Genomic DNA, 25219 nt, shown 5'->3' with positions numbered 1-25219 from the left:
ACTCACTCCCAGCTCAGAGGCTCTGTGCTTGCTCATGCCTCCACCTGGAATGCTTTTCCTCTGGATAACCTGTCAGGCAGCTCCCTCACCCCCTTTGTGTTCATGCAGGCATTCCCTGCCCATGCGGGTCTTCCCCGATGATACTACTTGACACTAGTCACCACCCTCTACTCCAGCACCTCCTCTACTCCTTTCCCGCTTCATTTTCTCTATAACACTTCTCACCGCTTTGTGCCCCAGAGGGCTTTATAGTTTAGTGTGGCTATAATAAAATAAAACATCTCGGGGCGCGTGGGTGGCTCAGTGGGTTAAAGCCTCTGCCTTCGGCTCAGGTCATGATCCCGGGGTCCTGGGATGAAACCCAGAGTCGGGCTCTCTGCTTGGCCGGCAGCCTGCTTCCCTTCCTCTCTCTCTGCCTGTCTCTCTGCCTACTTGTGATCTCTGTCTGTCAAATAAATAAATTAAATTTTTTTAAAAATCTGATCTCTAAAAAATAAACAAAATAAAAATAAAACATCTCTAAAGTGCCCAGTGCCTGCCTTAATCTGAACTTCCAACAGAAGTCGAGCAAAATATATCTTGGCCAAAATATATCTTAACCTGACTTTGAAACCTGAACTTTCCAGCTCCCTGCCCCTGGTTGTATTAGTTCTTTTCTGAATGTTACACATATTCTCTGCACCTATACCTGCCCACCCCCATAGCACGCCATCTTGGGTTCATCTGACCAGCCTGGCGTCCAGTGGCCCTTCTCCCCTCTGAACGTCTATGGCCCTGACACCCAACTCTCTATTACTGTCTCATAGGGGCCTGTATGTTTCATATGTTTCCCTTCCCTAGATGATGGCAGAAACCATGTTCTAAACTTCTTTTGGGACTCCTGGATGGCTTGGTCGGTTGTCTGCTTTTGGCTCAGGTCATGATCCCAAGGTCCTGGGATTGTGCCCCACAGCCGGCTCCCTGCTCAGCAGGGAGTCTGCTTCTCCCTCTGCCCCTCCCCCTGCTCCTGCACAATCTTTCTTTCAAATGAATAAAATATTTAAAAAAAAAAAATCTTTTTTATCCCTGCTAGCACTTAACCCAGGCCTGGGCAAATAACTAGTAGAGAACCACCACTTACTAACTGTTGTCCAGACCAGAAACAGTGACCCGGAGCTTATATGTGTTTCCCTTAACAACTATGTGGTCTCGCTGATACCTAAGAATGTGTTTTAGTCATGCCTGTGTGTACTGTAAATATCTAATCAACTGAGCTCCCCACCCATGTGGACTTCCTGCTCTGCAAATGTACCTGATTGAACCCTCCCTTAACAGAAAAACCACCATTTCTCCTGATCTGAACTCCCTTTCGAAGCAAAAGTGGCCCCTTTCAGCCACTCTACACCCAGCCTCTAATTCTGTCCTACTAAAGCTGGTCGCGATCAAACAATGCCATCTGCATCAGGAAAGAGTGTTGAGCCTTCAAACAGTCACGCTAAACAACTCAGGAGCATTTTGCCTGCTGCAGTCAATGTCACCGCCGATTTCACAAGCTGCCACAGGGGCCATCCCTGGGAAGAGACTTTGGGGTCCTTTATATATCCAAAGTGATCATCCCAATTTATTATATTTAGGAGCCAGCTCTAAGCTACATGTCCCACCATTCTGGAAATGAAACTTAACAGCATTCTGGAAATGAGAATTACCACCGACACTTTTTTTTTTTTTTTTTTTTTAAGTAATCTCTAACCCCAATGTGGGGCTTGAACTCATGACCCTGAGATCAAGAGTCTCATGCCTGAGGGGCAAGAATGGCTTAGTTTGTTAGATGTCTGACTCTTGATCTCACCTGTAGCCTTGATCTCAGGGTTGTGAGTTCAAACCCTGGGTTGGGCTCCACGTTGAGCGTAGAACCTACTTAATAAAACAAAGAAAGTGTCACGTGTTCTACTGAATGAGCCAGCAAGGTACCTGTCACCTGGCACTTTTAAACAAAATTTTTAAGTATTAATCCCTCATCCCCCACCACACGTTGAGGAAAGGTTGCCAGACACTAAGAGAGGAGAATCATAGTGTGGCTTATGGGGACGTGTGGGGCTGGCCACCTGCCGCTCCACTCAGCACACAGAGAATCAACTGTTACATTAGAATTCTAACACAAAAGACATGCGCGAGCATGCTACCTACTCTGGTTGGGAAGTAGCGGCTTGTCTTAAATGTCTTTAAGGTGCTTGAGAGGATGAAGGTGGTGAAGAAGAGAATGCAGGACCAGAAGAGCACATCGGGAGTATAGGGTCCGTGATGGCCACATGCAGATCCTGTGAACTCTCCATGCATCTCCTGGCATTCCTGGAGGGACAAGCGTTCTGGGTGATGAGAGGCAGGCACAAGGGAAACGACAGCTCTGGCCTTCAAAGCCTGCCACTCGCTGGCACCACACAGTGGCCAGGGATGCGCGGGGGAGCGCAGGCCACCAGCCACATCTGCCTGACCCCCGCGGGGCTGTGGTGCTCCCACTTCTAGGGGCCCCTTCCGACAACCTCTTGTCCTTAGGCACTTTTGGAAATGAAACCAGGATGATCCCAAGCAAGCACGCAGTTCTGAGAGGGCCTGGCAGTTTGTTTCTATTATAAAGCACTTGCCATTCTGAATGTTCTTCAAACCTCACCACACTGGGTGTGCCCCCTGCCCTGCCTGGTGTCATGCCCCATATTTCCTTAGAGCGGGCACCGGATATGGGGTGTGTGGGAGAGAAGAGAAAGGCAATCTTCTTTTCCCTTTATTGACAATAGAACTTCTGAAGGGGGAAAGGGTCAGCAAGAATAGTTTAAATAAAAAAGAACTTTCTTTTTAAAAAAAAAAAAAGAACTTTCTTTTTGAAAACATCAGACCTTGCTGAAGGGCTGCCGTGCTTCCCCCCTCCGCCACCCCCCGGCAGTCACAGCACCTTAACACAGCTCCCAGACTTACACTAACAGTCAGGTTGGCCCAGTGGACTTCTGTCGCCACAATATTGTGGTCCTTCCAGTACTGTAGGGTATGATTGTTGGGATTCTCTGGGAAAGTACACCTGCAGCTAAGGGGAAAAGAAAAAAGATTCCTGAAGAAAGTAGCCAAGTATTCCATTAAATACTTTTAGCCATGCGTGGGCTAACAGTTTTGTCAGAGCCTGCCTTGCTGCTCTTTTGCCCCTTCAGATCCCTGAGATTGGTCCTGTTGCTTGAGGCCCATTCGTGAGCCCAACCACATCCTTATTTTCCAGTCAGCCATTACTACAGACAGACACAAATCAGCATGTGGGTCTTGAATTAAATTGTGCCAACAACCAAGCTTGGCACCTCACATGCCCAGAATGAGCCCTGGTGGTTTCCTGCTTAGTTTCTTCCTCTCAGGCCCTTCCCATGAAATTCAATCTACAGGGCGCCTGGGTGGCTCAGTGGGTTAAGCCGCTGCCTTCGGCTCAGGTCATGATCTCAGGGTCCTGGGATCGAGTCCCACATCGGGCTCTCTGCTCAGCAGGGAGCCTGCTTCCTCCTCTCTCTCTCTGCTTGCCTCTCTGCCTACTTGTATCTCTCTCTGTAAATAAATAAATAAAAAATCTTTAAAAAAAAAAAAAGAAATTCAATCTACAGAGCAGGGAGGACCTGATACCCCAGTCAGTTCTCAACAGTTTCCTCCAAGCCTGGATATCTCCTGCTCCTTAAATCCCATCACATTCTTGTCCTAAAAATCAGAGTCTTAGGATGCCTGGGTGGCGCAGTCGGTTGAGCATCTGCCTTCATCTCAGGTCATGATCCCAGGGTCCTTCTCATTCAGTGGGGAGCCTACCTGTCCCCCTGCTTATACTCTTTCTCTGTCAAATAAACAAATAGAATCTTTGGGGGAAAAAAATAATAAATAAAAATCAGTCTCCTGAAATTGTGATGCAAGCTCTTCCTGACACTGCTTTATTCCCAGAAATATCCCACCACAGCAGCCTCCACTTCCATCTAACTAGACCGGATCTGCCCACCCACTGGTCACCATGTTGCCTCCCAGTCCCAACATGCTTCATGCTTGAACTGGCTCCCAGGATACACAATGAACACAGCCATTCCCACCAACTTTGTATCATCTGTAAATTTAATGAGCATGCCTTCTAAGGATATAGTGTGACAAAATCAAAATACAAAAAGATCTCAACAGACTGTAAGAGGTGGAAACCAACAAAGTGAAAAGTAATAGGGAGAGCTATAAAGTCCTATATTTACGTATGAAAAATCAATTCCAGCTGTGCCTGGATGGCACAGTTGATTGAGCATCAGACTCTTGGCTTCTGCATAGATTGTCATCTAGGGGTCATGGATCTGCGTTCGGCACAGAATCTGCTTGGGACTCTCTCTCTCCCTCTCCCTTTGCTCCCCCACCCCAATCCGCGCACTCCTTCTCTCTCTCTCTCTCAAGTAAATAAATAAATCTTCTAAAAAATCAATTCCAGGGGAATTGTGGAAGATGTTTTGTTTTGTTTCGTTTACTTACTTTTATTTTAAAATGCATTGTAAATATTTTTCTTTAGAGCCATATCAGAAACATTTAGAGACACCTGGGCGCCTGGGTGGCCCACTGGTTTAAAGCCTCTGCCTTCTGCTCAGGTCATGATCTCAGGGTCCTGGGATCAAGCCCCGCATAGGGCTCTCTACTCAGCAGGAAGCCTGTTTCCCTTCCTCTCTCTCTGCCTGCCTCTCTGCCTACTTGTGATCTCTGTCTGTCAAGTAAATAAATAAATAAATAAATAAATAAATAAATAAATCTTTTAAAAAATAATAATAAAAATAAAAAATCAATTCCAAATTTGGAAGCAACAAAGATGTCCTTCAGTAGATGAATGCATGAGCTATACTATACCTAGACAATGGACTATTATCCAGCACTAAAAAGAAACAAACTATCAAGGCATTAAAAGACATAAAAGACCTTTAAGGAGATAATAGTACGTGAACAAAGGCAGTCTGAAAAGCCCATATACTGCATGATTACAACTAATGACATTGTGGAAAAGGCAAAACTATGAAGATGCTAAAAAGACCACTGATTACAAGGGCTCGGAGTGTTAGCAAGGGATAAGTAGGCAGAGCACAGAGGATTTTTTTTTGGACAGACAGAGATCACAAGTAGGCAGAGAAGCAGGCAGAGAGAGGGAAGCAGGCTCCCGCTGAGCAGAGAGCCTGACATGGGGCTCAATCCCAGGACCCTGGGATCATGACCTGAGCCAAAGGCAGAGGCTTTAACCCGCTGAGCCACCCAGGAGCCCCCACAGAGGATTTTTAAAGCAGTGAAACTATTCTGTATGATACTATAACGGGGGGGTATATCATTACAGATTCATCAAAACTCACAGAATGTATATTACCAAGAGTGAACCCGAATGTAAACTATGGGTTTTGGGTGATAATGATGTATCAATGTAAATTCATTGCTTCAACAAACTTAACACTGGTATATGGGACGGTGATAGCAGGGAAACTGCTCATATGTGGGAGCAGAGGGTAGATGGGAACTCGCTGTACCTTCTGCTCAATTTTGCTATGAACCTAAACTGCTCTTAACAAATCAGTCCAGGGATGCCTGGGGGACTCAGTCAGTGAAGGATCTGCCTTCAGCTTAGGTCATGATCCCAGGGTCTTTGGGTCAAGCCCCAGGTCAAGGCTCCCTGCTCAGCAAGGTGTCTGCTCTCTCTCTCCTTCTGTCCCCTACCCCAGCTTGTGCTCTTTCTCCATCTCCGAGAAACAAATAAATAAAATCTTTTTAAAAATAAAATAAAATAAAAAATAATCAATTAAAAATTTAAAAATCAGTTCCACACATACCAACATAAAATAATTTAAAGAATTGGAGAGTTCTAGCTGCAAACAATGGAAGACAAACATGGAAAATACCATCTTGAGCTTTATTAACACAGAATTACAGTATCCAGATCCAAAGCCTACTCAATCCAAGGCTGGGTACTTTTGTTTGTCTTCTCTCATTAGGATATAAACCTCATAAAGGTAGATCCTTTATCTGTCATGCCCTATGACAGGGCCTAAAAAAGTACTTGGCACATAGTAGGTGCTCAACAAATTTTGTTAAATGAATATATGATTTTTAAAAAGGTCAAAGAATGAACATTACCCCAATGCCAATCAGCAATCCACAAGGCTTTAAAGACCATACTTCCTAATGGTTGTTATTTTGTAATTATTAAAATAATTTCATGTTACTGCTTATGTTCCACATATGAGTGAAACCATATGATAATTGTTTCTCTGCTTGACTTATCTCACTTAGCATAATCCCTCCCTCCAGATACATCCATGCCGATGCAAATGGTGGGTGTTCACCATTTCTGATGGCTGAGTAATATTCCATTATATATATGGACCACATCTTCTGTATCCATTCATCTGTTGAAGGACATCTCAGCTCCTACTACAGTTTGGCTATTGTGGACATCACTGCTATGAACATTGGGGTGCATGTGCCCTTTCTTTTCACTACGTCTGTATCTTTGGGGTAAATACCTGGTAGTGCAATTGCTGGGTTGTAGGGTAGCTCTGTTCTTAACATCTTGAGGAACCTCCATACTGTTTTCCAAAGTGGCTGCACCAGCTTACATTTCCACCAACAGTGTGAGAGGGTTCCCCTTGCTCTACATCCTCACCAACACTTGTTGTTTCCTGTTTTGTTAATTTTTGCCATTCTAACTGGTGTAAGTTGATATATCATTGTGGTTTTGATTTGAATTTCCCTGATGGCTAATGATGTCGAGTATTTTTTCATGTATCTCTGAGCCATTTGTATGTCATTTTTGGAGAAGTGTCTGTGCCCATTTTTTGACTAGGTTATTAGTTTTTTGAGTGTTGAGTTTGAGAAGTTCTTTATAGATCTTGGATATCAGCCTTTTATCTATAATGTCATTTACAAATATCTTCTCCCTTTCTGTGGGTTGCCTCTTAGCTTTGTTGACTGTTTCCTTTGCTGTGTAGAAGCTTTTTATCTGATGAAATCCCAAACAAGCAATAGCACAAAGAACCATAGGGGAAGGGAGGGAAATGCAAAGGGGGAGAAATCAGAGAGGGAGATGAACCATGAGAGACTGTGGACCCCGAGAAACAATCTGGGGGTTTCAGAGGGGAGGAGGGTGGGAGGAGGGGATAATAGAGTGATAGGTATTGAGGAGGGCATGTGCTGTGAGGAGCATGTTATACCTAACTAATGAATCACTGAACACTGCATCAAAGGCCAATTATTTACTATACAGTAGCTAACTGAACATAAAAAATTTAAAAAGCAAAAAAAAAAAAAAGGAGTAATTTCAAAATTCTAACAAATTTTTTATGAATTCAGACCTTTAAAAGGTTAATAAATCCATAAGCAAAATCTATGGAAGTGTATCCGTAGCTAGGTGGCAGTCACCTCCTGGCAGTGTGCTCTCTCTGCTCAGTTTCAGGTTGAAATTGTTTGCTTCAACAACCAGACCCACCACATCAGAAAGGTACAGCCAGCAGGGAGTGAACTGGATGGACAGAGTTAAAGGTTGAGGGTCTCTAGTCATAATTTGGAGAATACTATTCCAGATAAGAAATGTTTTGTAGGACTAGACTCTCCTAGGTGGTTGAGAGCACAGCCAAATACTATGCTTCTTTTCCAGCTGATCTGAACTGTCTTAAACATGCGAAGAAAAGAGTCTCTTGGGTTGAAATCTAGGTAAGTAAATAGATTATTAGATCTTTAGGAAACAAAGTAAGAGGCTTATGGATCTCTAAGGAATTATTATTATATCTCTACTTAATGATTCCGAAGAATAGTCTATATATATTTTCAGAAAATCTTGAAAACATGCTCCAAGGACTCTCAAATCCTTGTAAAAAGTTCTTCCCCAACAACTAACTTGAATTCCCCCCACCCCCTCTTTGCAGCCCATTTTTGTCTCATGCCTGAACCAAAAGCCATGCTCTGGAAAGCATTTCTCATGTGCCCTGAGTTTCACTCTTAGTCCATCCTCTCCATCATCACTCCTGACTGGTCTCCTCTCTGGCAGATCTTCCAGACACTTCCTTATTCCTTAACACAAGCTACAAGTACTCTCTGGTACACTGCATTCAGCCCATAAAGTCAGGTCCCCTGCACAATTAAAAAAAAAAGGAAGAAAAAAAGAAAAGACAAGTAGAAACCATACTTACTAATACAGGCTAAGGTGGTCCAGCTGACTGTGCATGTGGATGGGATAGGTCTCTGCCAGGTGAATCAGCTTTTCTATGGCTTCATAGATAAAAATAATGCAAATCAGAGAGGCAAACGCTTCTTCTGTGAAGCGGGTAATGTAACAGACAAGGGAACTGGCATCAGTTGCCACAAGGACGATACACAGGAAGGCGGTCCACAGTCCAATACAAGCTCGCAGGGAGAGGTATGAAAGAGCGTAGTCTCTGAAACAAGACCAAGGTTCATCAGAAAGTATGGATGGATGAATTATAAGACAAAGGGTCAGAAATGTAGTTAGTTTGTCTCATAGTTCCCATTCAGGTATTGCAACCCAGTTTGTCCCTAATTCTAACTGTACTTCCCTCCTCAATGCTGCCCAGGGACAGCTGTGACAAAAGATTTGCTCTGCAAGCTGGTATTTGCCACAGCAAGGACATGGGAAGTGGAGAAGGAGGGAAGAGCCCTCATGCATTCCTGTCATTTTTGGCCAACGTGATTCAGATCTTATTCTTTCAGTTAGGAAAATGGAGCTGGCCCTTCTTCCACATATTCCCACTCCTAATACAAAATGGAGAAAAGATTTTATAGGAAAAGTAGAGAGATAAGGGTACTGCCATGTCTCCACACTTCACTAGCAACCAGAATATGAAGAGAGTGTATTAGGCCAAATTAAAAGTGAACTTGAAATAAAAACAGAGGAATTTGAATTAGCTAGGAAAGTTTTTTTGTTTTTTGTTTTTTGTTTTTTTTTTAAGATAAAAAGCCAAGACTTCAATAATGGCTGAGGGCAGTTAATAGCTCTTTAAGACTGGGAGATGCACTATTTTAAGTACAGTACTACCTGGGGGACAGGACAACAAACCAAATGATATTCGTCCTTCTGGTTTTTACAATCCAGTAAAATCCAGTAATATTTGCCTGCTTATCCTCACCTAGGATCCTGGCATTCAATTCTAAGAGCAGAATTAACACATTGAGTTAGAGTTTTCAGAAAACCAAATGTCTTACTTGCAGAATTTGAACAAAATCTTTTCAAACACAAGCACTGGCCCCGTACTTCCTAGGATGGTGAGAGCCTGTCCCGCAAACAAGGAATAGGCAATCCCAGTCATGGAGGCTCCAAACAAGGATTCAATTGCACTCTAAGGGGGGAAAAGAAATCATCAGAGTCCATAACCCGTCTGTAACCAGTAATGTGGGCTTCTGTACATTCCTGACTTAGATCTCTTGTGTGACTGACAAGCCATTTGCTTGTGTTTCATCTTAGCAAGAGTGAAGAGTACACACTGTCTAATTCCCCTGTAAACGGGTACCACTGTGATGATTCAGGTGCCCAAATCCAACCATGTATGATTCCTTAACTAAGTCCTGTTCTTCGGTGACTCCATTCAGTATACGGAAATATACACAGAAAACACAATGACACCATTCACACAACGAGCCATCACTGAGTCACCTCAAATGTCAAATGACATTGATGTATCATTTTCCATCCTTTGAGCACCAGGTAATTCAACTGGGCCATCAACCACTGAAATTGATATTCAAGTGGAAGAGAGTCTATTCTAAAGGGGAAACTGTGTTGCTGCATGGTATGAAGTCAGAAGACCATAGTAATTCAGTGGAAAGGATTTAATCTCCTTGGTCCTAGCCTGGGAGCTTTCCCCTTCAGCAGACTTGGCTGGCAACACAGTACTTTAAGTCTTGTTTAGGAACCCATAAAAGTGGTTAAAAGTCCTTACTATGCGTCCCTCAGTGGCTTCTCCGAGCAATCCCCCAAAGGTGATGACAGGCGACATGCAGGCACAGTACAGGAACAGAAAGGAGGCCAAACACTGTAAGCTGAGTGCATCCCGGTAGTCGCTCCAGTACCAGGGGGCCTTCCGCTTGATGTCCAACACCAAGCCCCCAAAGAGCCTGTGGAAACATGGCAGACAGACCGCTGACATGGTCCTGCTTCCATGAAAGGATCTGAACAGCACCCATTTGAAAAGCCCTTCAAATGTATTCTGTATTAAGACATACTTTGGCTTCAATTTGACCCCAAGTACAAGAGATCTCTCTGGGGTCAGCACAGATTCTAAGGGCATGAGTTTGCAGCTAAGGGCATGAGTTTGACTGATTATCCCAAGCCTAAAAAGGATGAATTTGGGTGTGCATGTTACCCATTCCAAAAAATTAACGTGAAATTAAGTAATAGCTTCAAATTTCAAATCCTGAGCTATTAGGAAGAAATGTACAAAACCAACTCAAGGTATTAAAGTTGTTAGTTTTAGTATATGTAGTCTACATTAAAAGCCCCATCACATGCACTTCCTGCTCTGAACAGCTACCCACCTTCCTGTTGAGAAATTAGCATAATAATTCATTCAGGCAGTTGACAAGTAATAGCAGATAACTTCGTGCCAGGCCTTATGCCAGGAGCTAGAGAGGCAGCAGTGAGCAAGACAACACAGCCCTTCTCTCCAGGACCCACAGTCTAGTGCAGGAGATAGGCAGTGCAGTGAGGGTGCCCCCGCAGACAGCATAGGACAGGGAGGGACATTTCAGCAGGGACTCCGGGGTCAGCCAGATGAGGCAGAGGGGCTAGCACGGGCGCCACCTAGAGGTGAGAGCACATGGCTGACCGAACTATGGGGAGAGTGGGGTGGGGGGAGACTGTGAGGAGCCAATGCCAACAGGTGAGGATGGAGAAGCTGGAGAAGCTGGAGAAGCCAAGTCACGAAGAGCCTTATAAATTGTTTTACAGAATTAGAACCTTATGCTAATGGCATGTCACATCACTGAAGGATTGTAAACAGGAGAACAACATAAACATGCATTCTGGAAGGTTCTGTCTGTCAGAGGTATAATGAATGGAATGTGGGGCAAGACTGGAGGCAGTGGATTGGGACGAGGAGAAGTGGACAGATTCAAAGGCTTAATCGGGAAGTAGAATCAGCAGGACTCGGTGGCAGGACTTTGGGGACCCTTCTCTACTTCCCAAGGATGAGACGGATCAAGAGCAAGATATCCCACCAAGAAGGAGTAGCATTCTCAAATGGGGTCACTTTTTCTGAGAGTGGAGTCCCTATATCAGAGTGAAAGCTGGTAGGAGAGTCGCAAAAAGAGTCACTCGGCATTCTACAGGACAAATGGCCTGGTCTCCTCTACAAATCAGTGGCACAGAAAAAAAGGAAGGAAAGCTGTTATAAAATAGGATCATAATAACCAAATGCAACTCCTGATTGGATCTTATGTTAAGCAAATAACTCTAAAAAGATGTTGCTAAGACAATCACGAAAAGTTGAATATGAACTGCGCATTAGACAATTTAAAGAATTAGTGTTAATTGCGTTAGATATCTTAATGGCATGATAGTTGTTTTTTAAAATGTCCTCATCAAACAGAGATACATACTGAAGTAGTTACAGGTAAAATGACATGATACCGGTGATTTGGTTTTAAATAATCTAGAAAACATAAAAATAAAACAATTAAGTGGGGAGAAATAAATGAAACATAATTGACAAAGTGTTCATCACTCTTGATGGGCACACAGGGATTCATTGTACCATTCTCTCTTCTGTCTTATGTGGTTGAAATTTTCCATAATAAAAAGCTAAAAACAAAAAATGAGCTATTCTTTCATGAAAGGAGGCTTGGCCAGCTCTTTCTTTCTCTCTGCCTGAGAGCCTGGAGGAGAACCAGGAGGCCTGGAACGTGGGCGCCAGGGGAGAAGGCCCAGCCAGCTCTCGCTCTCTCTCCATGTGAATGCCTTCTCTCCCTAGCCAGGTGCACTGAGGGCACAGGTAGACACAGGGCAGATGCTATTCTGTCTTGCCCGTTTGCTCTTTTCCTCTGGTTTGGCTGGGTGTAGTTGGGATTTACCATTCTTTAATTTATATCAGTAACATCACAATCTAGGTCTTGGCTTAGGGAAGAGAGGCAAAGATAAGTTTGTTTTTCGTCTATCTGGCAAACCTAGCTTAGGTAAGGAGCTATCTATAGGATCTAACCCAGAGCGTGAGAATTCCACCTCAGGGTTTGGAACCAAGGCTCCAATTTGTAATAAAGTGTCACTCTGTTTTGCTTTGTCCTCTCGGTAAATAAGACCTTATAGGCAACTGTGACTAGTCTAGGGCACGATATAAGCATTTCTGGGTCTTTACCAACACAGAATCTTGGTTCTGTATAAATATCACCTCTTAATCATTGATGACCTTCCTCGGAAGGGTATTGTTCTGGGAAAATAATCTCCTTCTGCAATAATGAGCCTCACCCCACTAGGCAACCGGAGATGCTGCCATGACTGCTCAGCACCCCCTTGGATGCAGGGGCACCTTCAGTGAGGAATGTCTGTGAGTAACAGGCAAAGGATTTATGTGAAATGGATTCCTGAGAAGCCAGTGGAAAGGGAGGACATCTGTTTGCCTAGTGGTGATTAAAAAGGGAAAGAAGGGGTGCCTGGGTGGCTCAGCTGGTTAAGTGTCTGCCTTTGGCTCATGTCATGGTCTTGGGGTCTTGGGCCCAGGCTCTGTGTGGCACTCCTTGCTCAGCTTTTCCCTCTCCCTTTGCCCCTCACCCCTGCTCATACTCTCTCTCTCTCTCTCTCAAATATATAATAAAATCTTTTTTAAAAAATAAATAAGAGGGGGGCACCTGGGTGGCTCAGTCATTAGGCATCTCCCTTCAGCTCCAATCATGAACACTGTGTCCTGGGATTGAGCCCTGCATTGGACTCCCTGCTCAGCAGGAAACCTGCTTCTCCCTCTCCCACTCCCCTTGCTTGTATTCCCTCTCTCGCTGTGTCTTTCTCTGTCAAATAAATAAAATCTTTAATAAATAAATAATTAAGGACAGAAAAGATCTGAGGCTCTTATTGGTAATATAACTATAAATTAATAATTTCTGAATACTGTTTACAAAGTCAGCCTTATATCTCACTCATGCATAAAATCAGACCATAATCACACATCTACCACAAGATCAGGCACGGATGCTTCTCTTCACATCTGAGACTTCCTTTCCCTTTCAAAACTACCCTTGATGTTCAAGTTTTGCTGGGATAGGAGGTACATAGGGTTATGAATTTAAGCTTGATGCAAGACAGGACTTACCCGTGTAGAGGGTCACTAGGCTCTGGAGCACTGACTTAAGGAGCCCTTCTCTGGAGGGCTTTAGGGACAGGACAGCCATCCTCTGTCTGGTATGCTTTGGAAGAAACCTGTTTGAAGTGTGGGGGGTGGGGATCATCGAGATAGCAGCTCCTGATTCTTTTTCTTCATTAACCCTTCCCCAAAGCGGCAATACCCCAATAAGGTACATAAATACACCTTGAAAAAGCCCTTTCAGAGTATCCTCCTTGTGGTGAGGCTTCTGGCCTAGGAACACTCTAGTCAGACATTTTTTTTTTTTTAAGATTTTATTTATTTATTTGACAGACAGAGATCACAAGTAGGGAGAGAGGCAGGTAGAGAGAGAGGAAGCAGGCTCCCTGCGAGCAGAGAGCCCAGTGTGGGGCTTGATCCCAGGACCCCGAGATCATGACCTGAGCCGAAGGCAGAAGCTTTAACCCACTGAGCCACCCAGGTGCCCCTAGTCAGACTTTCCTCATTACTATGTATGGGAATTCATCAGCATCATTGCCTGCATCAACATCAGGGAGGTCCAAAGACACTGTCTTAGCCCTGGCACAGCGGGCCACGTAATAAAGAACTCAGACTACTCCTTTCCACCTGTCTCTTTCCCACCTTCTTAGAGTCTACACTCCCCCATGTTCATATACCTCACCATCCAACAAGTAGAACATCCCTGAAGTCTCCCAAGTTTTGCCCGAGGCCATACAACATGATAGGCATAAAGCAGATTCTCCACCTCAAAGAAACACAACTAACGGTATGAAGAACTCCAAAACCAAGGCTGCTAATGTATTTTTAGTCTGTGCAGTCCAGGCAGGTCCAGAAAGTTCTAGGATGTCCATCTGCATGGGTGGGTTTATGTTCACTCTTTGAGAGTGATCTCATTACTCTGAGATTGGGAAAGGGGCAAGAGTTGGCACAGAACCATAATTTCTGATGCAGGCATTAAGTACCCTTGTAGTAGCCACTACAAGTCTACAATGGGAGAAAGGCCATGTGTCTTGAGGTCTTCTACAAAGGGTTCTAAGGAAAACCTTAGTAGGAGTTCAGAAAGAGAAAATATCTCCCTCACCAAGCAGACAAGGCTCTGAGCCTAGATAACTCTTCCTTTCAGTCTCATCAACTCCATAACTTCCTGACAAGACACAAAGGGAGAACTTCCTCAAACCCTATGTGAATTTGTGAGTAAGAGTACTTTGATGCCATGAGAAAGCATGTGATGATTCTGGCTGTATGAGATTCTCTTTTGGGATGTCCGGCACCATTGTCGAGAATCTGTAATTGTTGAGATCCGATCTAATGCTCTCCTCAACCCCCATGTGGAATTGATGATAAATGATCCCCTCAAAAGGCCTGAGACTCTAGTTTGTTCTCATCTGACACCAAAAGAACCCTGAAATCTCACTTCTGCATGGATATCATTTGGAGGAGATCCTGTTGCCCTCATTTCCACTACCTTCAAACTTTAAATCCTAGGGTGTGGACACCATTTATATTCAAAAGATAAATCACAAGTCTGAAATACTATCAAAGCCATTCCTAAGACTGTTCTCCCCAAAACCACCACCTCTTCCAGAACAGCCTCAATCCTAGAACCTATTCTAAGGACAGATGTTTCCCTTGAACTACCTCTCAAAACCAGGCCTCCCACCCAATTCAGACTTCTCCCAACTGTAAAGAAAACATTTAACTCACTTTTGGAGGTTGCTTCCTCATTTTAGTGATTCCCTTCCATCAAAGGACTGTTCCTTTCCTCCATGACCCCGACCCAGAACCCAATTATCTTTCCTCAACCTCAAATACCTTCCTCCAGCCAGGAAACACACTTCCCCCCTGGAAACTGCTAGTTAGGTGCCTCTTCTGCTGCTTCTCAGTCTCCTTTCCCAGCTCTTCCCTGAATTTCCAAGAGTGGAAAAATAGATGACTGTCTATAATTCTAAAAAAAAAAAAAAAAAACCCTGAGTTTCCACTGCATAGAGTACTGAGGAGAGAAAACTAAGGAAAACAACTTCAAGCAAAGAGGGAAAAAATAAGATGAAAGTGAGGAAGTAGAGGATGTAACAAAGCTTTTCTCCGTGATCAGAGTCCTGTCCTGAGAATCTCCACCGACGTGTCCTGCTTAGACAATTTACAGAGACAGAACTATGGTTTCAACCCTCTCCCATAATCTGGGGGAAACCCTAGATGTCACTCCAACCCAAAATATCACCCTCTTGGGGCACCTGGGTGGCTCAGTGGGTTAAAGCCCCTGCCTTCGGCTCATGTCATGATCCCAGAGTCCTGGGATCGAGCCCTGCATCAGGCTCTCTGCTCAGCAGGGAACCTGCTTCCTCCTCTCTCTCTCTCTCTCTGCCTGTCTCTCTGCCTACTGGTGATCTCTGTCAAATAAATAAATAAAATCTTTAAAAAAAAAAAATCATCCTCTTTACCACCTTCCTACCTGACAAATAAAACCAAGTCTGGAGACCTGCTTCCCTAACCTTCCATAGAGAACCTTCTCCTTGGGCATCTGTCCATAGAATCCTGGCCTAGAAGAGTAGGTTGACTATTCAGAAACACCCACACCTCTCAAGTACTACCTATATTCCTACTCTAAGGGAGTTTCTTAAGTTCAAATAATTACTCGGTATTTATCTATACTTAGTCCACTCATGCTACAGAACAGGGATAATTCTAAAAGTATTCATTCATAAGTTCTTCAGATATTGAGTGCCTAGTCTGTGCAGGGCACAGTGCTGGGTGCTAGGAATAGAATGGGCACCCCGCCCTCTAGCGGCAAACGTTCCAGCGGGAAGACAACAAATTAAGCAATGAAAATCAAGTATGAGAAGGGCTGGAACCTGGGGCAGGGCAGGGCGGGGCGGAGCGGGGGCGGGGTGGGGGGCGCAGGGTCCCCGGGGAGGGGAGGCGGGTGGCAGACGAGTAAAGACAGAACTCAAAGCTGTGGCACCACATAGCGGGAATACGGAACCTCATCTGTAGAGTCTTAGAAGGCTTTCCAAAGGAAGTGACACCTAAGCCAAGACAAAGGACAAGTGGCAGCCAGGAGATGAGGAAGAGGATGAGTGTTCAAATCGGGGAATAATGTGTGGAAAGGAGGGGAGGGGAGACAAACTCTGGTAGGTAGTTTGAGAAACTTGAATGAATGAATACAATATCTGATATATTTGTAATACTTATTATAGTCAGTGGTTCCATTTGGAAAGTCATTCCCAGGCAGTATACTAGGGAGACGAAAGCTGAAAGCAAAAAGTCCGACTCGTTCCTTTGCACACCTTCAGCCCGGTAAGCAGTACGAGCTGTGAAACGTCCACGGACTTACCGCCCGGTGCGCTGAAGTTCCGGCCCGCTGTGGCCCCCGTGTGGTTCCGGTTCTATGTGGCAAACATTTCCGTTTGGAACTCCAGGCATTTTCCTTTTCTCCTTTTAACAAAGGACCCCCAGATTAGTAAAGTCAGCCATCTATTCTGTCCTTCCTGCTAACAGGGAGTAGTGGTAAGGAGAGAATCCAAAAGCAGCCCCCAAATACCCAAGGGTTTGTCGTTTTCAAATGCATTTACTGATTTGGGGCAGTTTATTTGATTTTGCTGAAAAACAAACAAGTACACAGAATTTCTCCCCCTCTCTACTAGTACCTGACTCCTAACTCTGCCTTGTCCAGAAACAGAAAAATGGAAGCTTTGGCGTCAGCTCTGTCCTAAGTTCCTGTTTCAAATCTCCCTCTGTGTAATCTTACTTTCCCTTAAAACTTTGAAGATAATTTTATCTATTTGTAAAACTAAGGATAAAAATATAGATTTGGGGATGCCGCCAGCAAGGCTGAGCTAGCATTTGTAAAGCACCAAGCGCAGTGGCTAATGTGCAGGTGCTCCCTTTCCACTCTAGTCAGGCCACAAGCCTGGGTGACTGGCTGCGACTCTCCACCTTGCTCCTTTCATTGCATGGCCTCATCTACAATCTACTCCCAAGAAATGTCCTTCCCTCCCCTCTCTGCTGTTGGGGAGCCTTGGGGATGCTAATGTGCATACATTACCTGGGAGGGGACATTTTTGGGTGGCTCGATTCTAATGGAGGGGTCCCACTCGCCTGGAGGCAGCACAGTGACCTGATCCAGGAACTCATCAATTCCCGCCAGGAGATCATCTCGTTCTTTTGCCTTATATGCCACGTCATGAAAAATCTACAGGGAAGAAAAAACCCTCAGGAAAGTTGAAAATAACTTAAAACAATCACCAGTGACTATGGTGAAGGACAGATACACCCTCATGATCTTTATCTGTCATAGGGATCTGAAATGTGGAAAACTTTAGCATTTAAAAAAATGCAAAAATAAGAGGCCCCCGGGTGGCTCAATTGTTACACATCTGGCTTCAGCTCAGGTCATAATCCCAGGGTCCTGGGATTCTCCCACTCCCCCTGCTTGTGTTCCCTCTCTAGCTGTGTCTCTCTGTGTCAAATAAATAAAATCTTTACCAACAACAACAAAAAAAAAAGTAGAGATAAACTGATAAAAAACATAAACCCAAAGATGAGATGGGTCAAGAAGGACTAGCTATGTGTCTGTTAGAACAAGAAGAGATAAGACTCTAACATTTTATCGTTGTCATCCCTCCAAAGAATGGAACAAAAGGCAAAAGGCATGGGAAAATTTCCTGATCATAATAGTTGGAAAAACTGGACGTAATTACTAATGAAGTTCTCTCCAAGAAATAAGTTTCCCAGTCAAAGAGAGATAAGAAAACACAATCCCCACCTCACTCTACCTGCTAAGACATGCCTTAAAAACATTACACTGAAGCTTACATGAGCAGTGCAGGCCTTACTAAGGTATATAGTGGGGATCCAGCACCATGGCAGCCAAAATATCCAGTTTTCTTGGGACATTCACATTACAGTGCCCAAGTTCATACCCCTGACCTTTATGCAAACTGTTCTCGTTTACATGGAATAAGAGTGAGGTTTCTTTATGTAAATAGCCTTTATGTATGGAATTAACCATCCTCTCTAGAAAGTTGTCAGCCTTTGTGTCTTTCTCTCTAGGTATCCTAATTGGCAATAATAATTTTCCCAGAAAAGGAATTCTCTGAATCCTTGATTTCTCAAAAAGGGAGAGATAACATAGGAAGAAATACCTCCAAGAAAGTTTGGTCCTCCTACAAAAGGCATTCAGAGAAGTGACCTGAACTGCTTCCCTGTAGATAATTACCCAGGATGGTAATTATTTTATTTCCAAAAAACAGCATAGGACTTGGCACAGAGTAGATACTCAGTAAGTGTCTGTAGCATGAATGGGAAGAAGTGGCTCATACCTCATCTGTCATGATGGTAGCCATGGATCTGCCAATCTCATGGTACTGCTGACCTTTCCCTACTGGACCCAATAGGATAAACAAAAATCTGGCAACACATACAGAGGGTGAAATTATAAATTATGTCAGTAAACATAAAGAAGTGTCATCGTATTCCTCTCTAAACAACAAAACATTTCTCTTTCCTATCAAACAGAAATCACTGTCATAACTTCAATAAAACAAGACAGGCTAATGATGGGGCAATAGAAGTTGCCTTGACCTAAAAGCTCTGCTATGAGCATTGAAAGCTATTTCAATACTCCATTCAATAATATGGTTACCATTCTTAGGGTTTCCATAGACACAATTCCTTACAATAGAAAAAAATGCTTTTTTCAAAACATACCATTGTAGTGCAAATTCAAGGTTTTCTGAATCTCTTTCATTGCTCTAATAAGAAAATCATGGGGAGAGGAGAGGGATAAGGAAGTTGAAATGATGAAGCCCAATAGAGGGGTCTAAACTGTGTTCTGGACATCTGGGTACTCTGTAATTAATGGGGCTCTGAATCACCTGAGTCACCACTTTCAGAGTGCGTGAATAGCCTTATGAAGAAATGTGGACATATTTGCAAACCATTACAAATCCTGCCAGAAACGTGGAAAAAGACATCAATACCTTTGCTTAGAGACATTTCCCCAAGACATGGCTCTGTGGAACTGGGAGACTAAGACTCAGGCTTCCCATCCTAACAAGTGATTAGCCCATGGTCTGCCCTTTGGATGCTCTTCAGTTCTCCATTCCCAAGCCTGTAGGTACTGTATAGTCACAGCCTTAAAACTTTTAGAGTCCTTCTGCATGGAATTAATCAAAATACCCCCAGTGAGAGCACTGCTGAATTTTAAATAGCATTCCCCAGTTAATCCTAGATTTTGGCATTAGCTACTTTCTTCCACCAGAGCTCACACAAATTTGTACTGGAGTTTTGCAGTCCTTGTCTTTACCTGGTAGGGATGGGCACTTCTGTCAGGCCTGAAAGAAGAACAGCAGGAGACAGCCTCACAAAGGCAACAATGGGGCGGTCCAGAGTATCCACCTCTCCAACCAGGACATTTGAGGCCTCTGCCCCAGTGGGAATTTTTTTCATGAAATGAAGATCCACCTGCAAGTCCAAAAGAACTCTCTGACAACCTAGGAGCATCCCCTCAAACATCATTCACCCTCTCGTACCTGATGTTCATCTGCTATTTTATGATTTAACAAGTGTTTTCTTACACTAGTTCACATTATCCTTACAATAACTCTCTAAAGTGGATAAAACAGGCCTTGTCAGCCCCATTTTTTTTATTTTAAAAATGAAGCAGCTGAGACCCAGAGAGGTGAAGCTGACTTGCGCAATGGAGCTTTGAAGAGAGGGAATTTAAATCCAGGTGTTCTGATTTGAATCCCATTACCCCACTCTTTCTCAAAGACTGTTGTTGAAGCACTAGGCCACATTTTTTTCCATTTTAAAATACTTGAATGCTTTGTCAGAGATTTCAGCTTTTCTGAATAAAACAGGGAGCCTTACAGGCAGAGGAGCACCATGACACCATGTGTGTTCTAGCTCGTGTCAAGAATAGACCCAGCCAGCAAGAGGCTGGAGGCGGGGAGATCGACGCTTATGTCAGCAGCTGCAAGGAGGCACCCAAGTCACAGTCCCGAAGAAGAGTCCCAACTGCCAAGTAGTTTTAGGAGACAAGAGCAAAAATTATCGTCCTAACAAAACCCTTGGAGGTAAGAAGGAGCTGCTGAAGAGAAAGTACCCCCAAAAAATGGTGGAAAAATCAGGAAGTCTGCATCAGTAAGGATTAGCAAGTGCTCCTCTCAGTTCCAGCATGCTGAATCTGGTGGAACAGAGTGGGCCCCACCCAGCCTGGAGAGAAAGGGAGAAGACCTGAGCAGAGGGGCCTCCTCTCCTGCAGAGGGGGTTCTGGTCTTACACAAAGACCAAGGAAATACCAAAGCTTACCAGCTTTCAGCTAGAGGACTTTCATTTCCACTAGGGCTGCACTTACGCCTCTAAGGCAAGTTCCCATGTCTGTGCTCACCTTGCTTAAATCCACAGGACTGTGTTCACAATTCACTCCATTTTTTACTTCAAGACTTGTCGTGGGAACAGACTGAGGAGACACAGTTTGACCTATTCAGAGGAAAACAATTTCCTGAGTGTCTGCCCTTTGCCCCTTTGACACACCCCATCCATCACAGGTTGGATACGGCCATGTCTCCGGCAAAGCCCACATAGAGAAGTCCAGATGACTATGAAGCTAAGACCCACACACACATATCACCTTACCCACTAGTTAGCGGTAAAGGGAGGACAGATGTCTTACTACTTCTGCACCTTCTTCCTGAACATATTTCTGATCCTCCTTCCTTCCTCTAGTAAGGTAGTGATTCTTAACCAGCAGTACACCTCAGAACTTTTCAAGTGTGTGGATTCCCAGGCACATCCCTGAACGCTGGGATTCAGTGTATGCAGGGGCAGGGAGACATACAGGTTAGGCCCTGCCTGGCCAGAGAAAAGGAAACCAATCAGCAGCTGAAGTTCATTGAGTGTTTATAATCTACCATGCACCTGGTTAAGGGATTTACATGGATTATCGCATTGAAGGCTCACAATAAATTTGCTGTTGGATGCTATTATTATCCTTATTCCACAAAGGAGAAAGGGAGACATAAAGAGATTTAGGAGGGTGCCCAAGATCACACACTTTGCAAGTAGTGAAGTCTGATTCTCAAGCCTGGAACTCTGACTCAAGAACCTACGCTACTGTACTTGGCCTCCCTGATCTAAGACCTATCTGCGGTCTTTCTGAGGCTTGCATCCCTAGGTCCACAAGAGATCAATGTCATCAGCCCCAGCCCGCCATCTTGCCTGTCAGCACGGAAGCTTGTTAGGCAATTACAGCCTGTACCCTCTAGTCACTTAGCACCTCTAACTAGTTCTTGAATGTCTAATTAATGAGAAAACAGTCACTCCTGATAATCTTACCGTTCTTATCCATCGAATGTGGATCAGACTGCTTCTTGCCAACCTCAGCAAAGGAGCGAACAATGGGAATGAGGTTATTTCTCTTTTTCTCGTTCTGATGGTGATGCTTTTTGAGCAGAGCTTCTCGCACTTTAACCCTCATGCTGTCATTCAGGTCACTGAACAGTTCTTGCTGGTCCAGGATCAGGTCTGAAAAGCAGGTGCTAACATGAACACACCAACTGACAGTCCGTGAACTCAAAGAGGCCAGCATCAGGTGGGGTGGGGGGTGAAGGGCACAGAGTAGGGGAAAGCAGTTCCATCGGATACAACTTATGCTTCAGTGCCCCAAAGAGTTATCTGAGGACAGCAACCGTGGCAAGTTAAACTTGATTCATGCAACAAGTCGGTTTTATTAGAAACTATTGAGCACTTAGTGCCAGAATGGTACTATGAACTTTCCACTGATAATTCAATCTAATCCAAATAAATACTCTAGACTTAGGTGACACTGTAACAATTTGTACATATCAGGAAACTGAGGCCCAAACATTACAGAATTCCCCAGAATGTCTCATCTAGTAAAGCTGCAGGACAGTTCAAAACGAAGGCTGTCTGACTCAAAAGCCCACATTAATAGCTACTTTATTCTTTCATTAGCCGAAGTTCCTCTGCAGTCCCTTCCTCCAAGATTTCAACATTGCTCTGGTTGTCAAGAGGAGCTATAACTGTAGAACACTCCAAATGACCACTTGAAGGTAGACGCTAAGCACATGGTTAAGCTAACTAAGCACCCCGGCAACTGCCGCCAAGCATCAACCTATAACCTGTCAAGTCCTGCGCAGTCTTTTTTTTTTTTTTTTAAAGATTTTATTTATTTTTTTGTCAGGGAGAGAGGGAGAGAGAGCGAGCACAGGCAGACAGAGAGGCAGGCAGAGGCAGAGGGAGAAGCAGGCTCCCTGCCGAGCAAGGAGCCCGATGTGGGACTCGATCCCAGGACGCTGGGATCATGACCTGAGCCGAAGGCAGCTGCTTAACCAACTGAGCCACCCAGGCGCCCCAAGTCCTGCGCAGTCTGAGGGGGAGGCAATCCCCATACCTGCTATCAAGTGTGTGTTCTAGAGGTAAAGGCCCACATTCTACCCCACTTCTACCACCTTCTTTGAGATCTTGGGTAAGTTCCCCAAACTTTCCATACCCCAGTTTCATTATCTGTAATACAGAGCTAATATTACGAACCATCCTCAAAGCTTGTTATGGAAAATTAATGAAATGATAAACACAAAATGCTGATTCTCAGCTGATACACGAGCCAATTTACCTAACTTTATCACTGACAAGAATCTATCAGGTCCCTAACGGAAAGAATGAGAGCAGTTATACTGCAATCCTACATACCTATCCTTGAGCCTCCCCAAAACTTCAACCTATTCTTAACCCCAACTCCATCCACAACTATCCAACACTAAATAAAGAAAATATATTTTGAATATTCAAGCTGAGGATCCATGGTTTCTTTCTCTATCTTTAACCTTTATATTGATTGGCTCACTGCCCCCACATTGTAAACATGCTTCAAGATCCTGTATCTTGAAAAAAAAAATTTAATAAGAAAAAGAATGTTGGGGGGCACCTGGGTGGCTCAGCGGGTTAAGCCACTGCCTTCGGCTCAGGTCATGATCTCAGGGTCCTGGGATCGAGTCCTGCATCGGGCTCTCTGCTCAGCAGGGAGCCTGCTTCCTCCTCTCTCTCTGGCTGCCTCTGCCTACTTGTGATCTCTGTCTGTCAAATAAATAAAATCTTTAAAAAAAAAGAAAGAAAAAGAATGTTCACCCCAGGTCCTCCCTTATTTACCCCTCTCTCTCTCTCCTATCATTTAAAGTTCTCAAAAGAAAAATTTCTCAGTGCCCTACAATTGGGCTATCTGATTGAAATTGCTTTTTTTTCTTTTAAGTTTTTATTTATTTATTTATTTATTTGAGAGAGAGAACACAAGCAGGAGGAGCAACAGGCAGAGGGAAAAGCAGGCTCCCCGCTGAGCAGAGAGCCCGATGCAGGGCTTGATTCCAGGACCCTGAAATCATGACCTGAGTCGAAGGGGGACACATTACTGACTGAGCCACACAGGCATCCCTGAAATTGTTTTTGATAAAAATCATCAATAACTTTCCTGTTGCTAAATCCGATGTTTACCTGACCTCTCTGCAGCATCCAACACTGATGAGTTGAAACTCTCTCTCCTCTTGGATTTTGTAATGGTTTGAATGGTATCCCCCTCCCAAAGATACATCTATGTACTAATCCCCTGGAACCTGTCACTGTGATCTTATTTGTAAAAAAGGTCTTTGCATACATCAGTAAGCTAAGCATCTCAAGATAAGATCATCTTGGATGATACTAACAAATACCCTTACAAGGAAGACAAAAATGAGAAGTCCACATGAAGACAGAGACAGACTGTAGTTAGGCGTTCATGAGAAGGAACACCTAGAGCAGCCAGAAGCTGAAAGAAGCAGAAAACAGCTTTCCCCTAGAGCCTTCAGAGGGGCCACTGGATCTCATCAGAGCTGATCCCTCCCCTGCTTCCCCACATGATCCCAGAGAGGCAGAATAACTTGGATACTTGAAGAAAAGTCTGAAGAAATCTATTCAACCAGTGAAAGCTTAGCTGAGGGAAGAACCCTCATGTGCACCCAGGTGTTTCTCAAACTCCATTCCAAAACATGGTAGCAATACTCAACCATGTCAGGAAATCCCATCAGACATCGCCCTTCACACCCTGCTGAAGCCTAGGGTGCCTTTGGCTCAATTTCTTAAGGTGTCTTCCCTAGTGACCATGTTTAAAAATCTTTCCTTAACACCTTTTTCTCTGCACAATTTCCAGTTGCCCCTTTCTCTAGTTATTACTGAGACATATTTCTGTGGTTGTACTTATTTAAATTGTCCCGTGGCTATTTCCCCACTAGAAGGTGAGTTTCTTGAAGGTAGGAATTATATCTTATCTTTATTCCCCTGTGTTTAGCACACTATCAAGCATAAATAGGTACAAAATAAACGTGTGCTAAATGAACAAGCAGATGGAAGACTGAACATCTTGTTGTTTGAATCTCATAAGAAGGCTGCAAAATAGGTAGAGTAGTTTCTTAGTTTAAAACCCAACCCCCTAACTGAAGACACTGAGGTCGGGAAGTTTCAGTGACAGACCTGAGTCAACACAGCTCCTTTATTCTTTCCTCCACACCACATTTAATTTACACAAACATTCCTTTGTTTTTCCGTACCTAACCATACCTGAGATTTCTTCTATGCTATTTGCACGCATATCCAGAAGGACTGTTCCATTAATAAGGCAGCTCCTTAGCTCAAAGAGACTGTGCAGTGAAAGGGTTGCCACATAAGGCTTGCTCCAGCGTTCACCTCCATCCTCAACATCCTCTTCAAACTTCAGCCACCTGAAAGCATTACAAACAACTGGATGTCAAAGGGAGAAAATGAGGAAGTTCCACAAGAGAATTTTTAATATAAGCCACAATGAGAGATACCTGAATAATCACAGTGAACGTTATCATTTCATCATATGCTCAGGGTTC

At 43.9% G+C, this 25219-nt stretch overlaps 1 protein-coding gene across 3 annotated transcripts in view; it reads right to left on the bottom strand.

Moving 5' to 3' along the window:
• The window catches only part of SLC4A8 (solute carrier family 4 member 8), an 81105-nt gene that overhangs the window by 32010 nt on the left and 23876 nt on the right, over positions 1–25219 (bottom strand). For all 3 annotated transcript variants that reach the window (XR_006381406.1, XM_044228986.1, XM_044228987.1), the window contains exons 5-16: positions 24921–25081; positions 21651–21839; positions 20704–20795; positions 19618–19775; positions 18632–18719; positions 17356–17502; positions 16645–16745; positions 9945–10119; positions 9211–9344; positions 8181–8426; positions 2950–3055; positions 2167–2328 (exon numbers count right to left, since the gene is read on the bottom strand). Coding sequence is in view for 2 of the 3 variants with exons in the window: in XM_044228986.1 (XP_044084921.1) it covers positions 2167–2328; positions 2950–3055; positions 8181–8426; positions 9211–9344; positions 9945–10119; positions 16645–16745; positions 17356–17502; positions 18632–18719; positions 19618–19775; positions 20704–20795; positions 21651–21839; positions 24921–25081 (1759 nt within the window). In the remaining variant the exon portion in view is untranslated. The remainder of the gene's footprint in view (positions 1–2166; positions 2329–2949; positions 3056–8180; positions 8427–9210; positions 9345–9944; positions 10120–16644; positions 16746–17355; positions 17503–18631; positions 18720–19617; positions 19776–20703; positions 20796–21650; positions 21840–24920; positions 25082–25219) is intronic.

The sequence above is a fragment of the Neovison vison genome, chromosome 12 (assembly GCF_020171115.1).
Source record: "Neovison vison isolate M4711 chromosome 12, ASM_NN_V1, whole genome shotgun sequence".
Taxonomy (NCBI): Eukaryota; Metazoa; Chordata; class Mammalia; order Carnivora; family Mustelidae; genus Neogale; species Neogale vison.
This window is presented reverse-complemented; position numbering and strand designations above follow the sequence as displayed.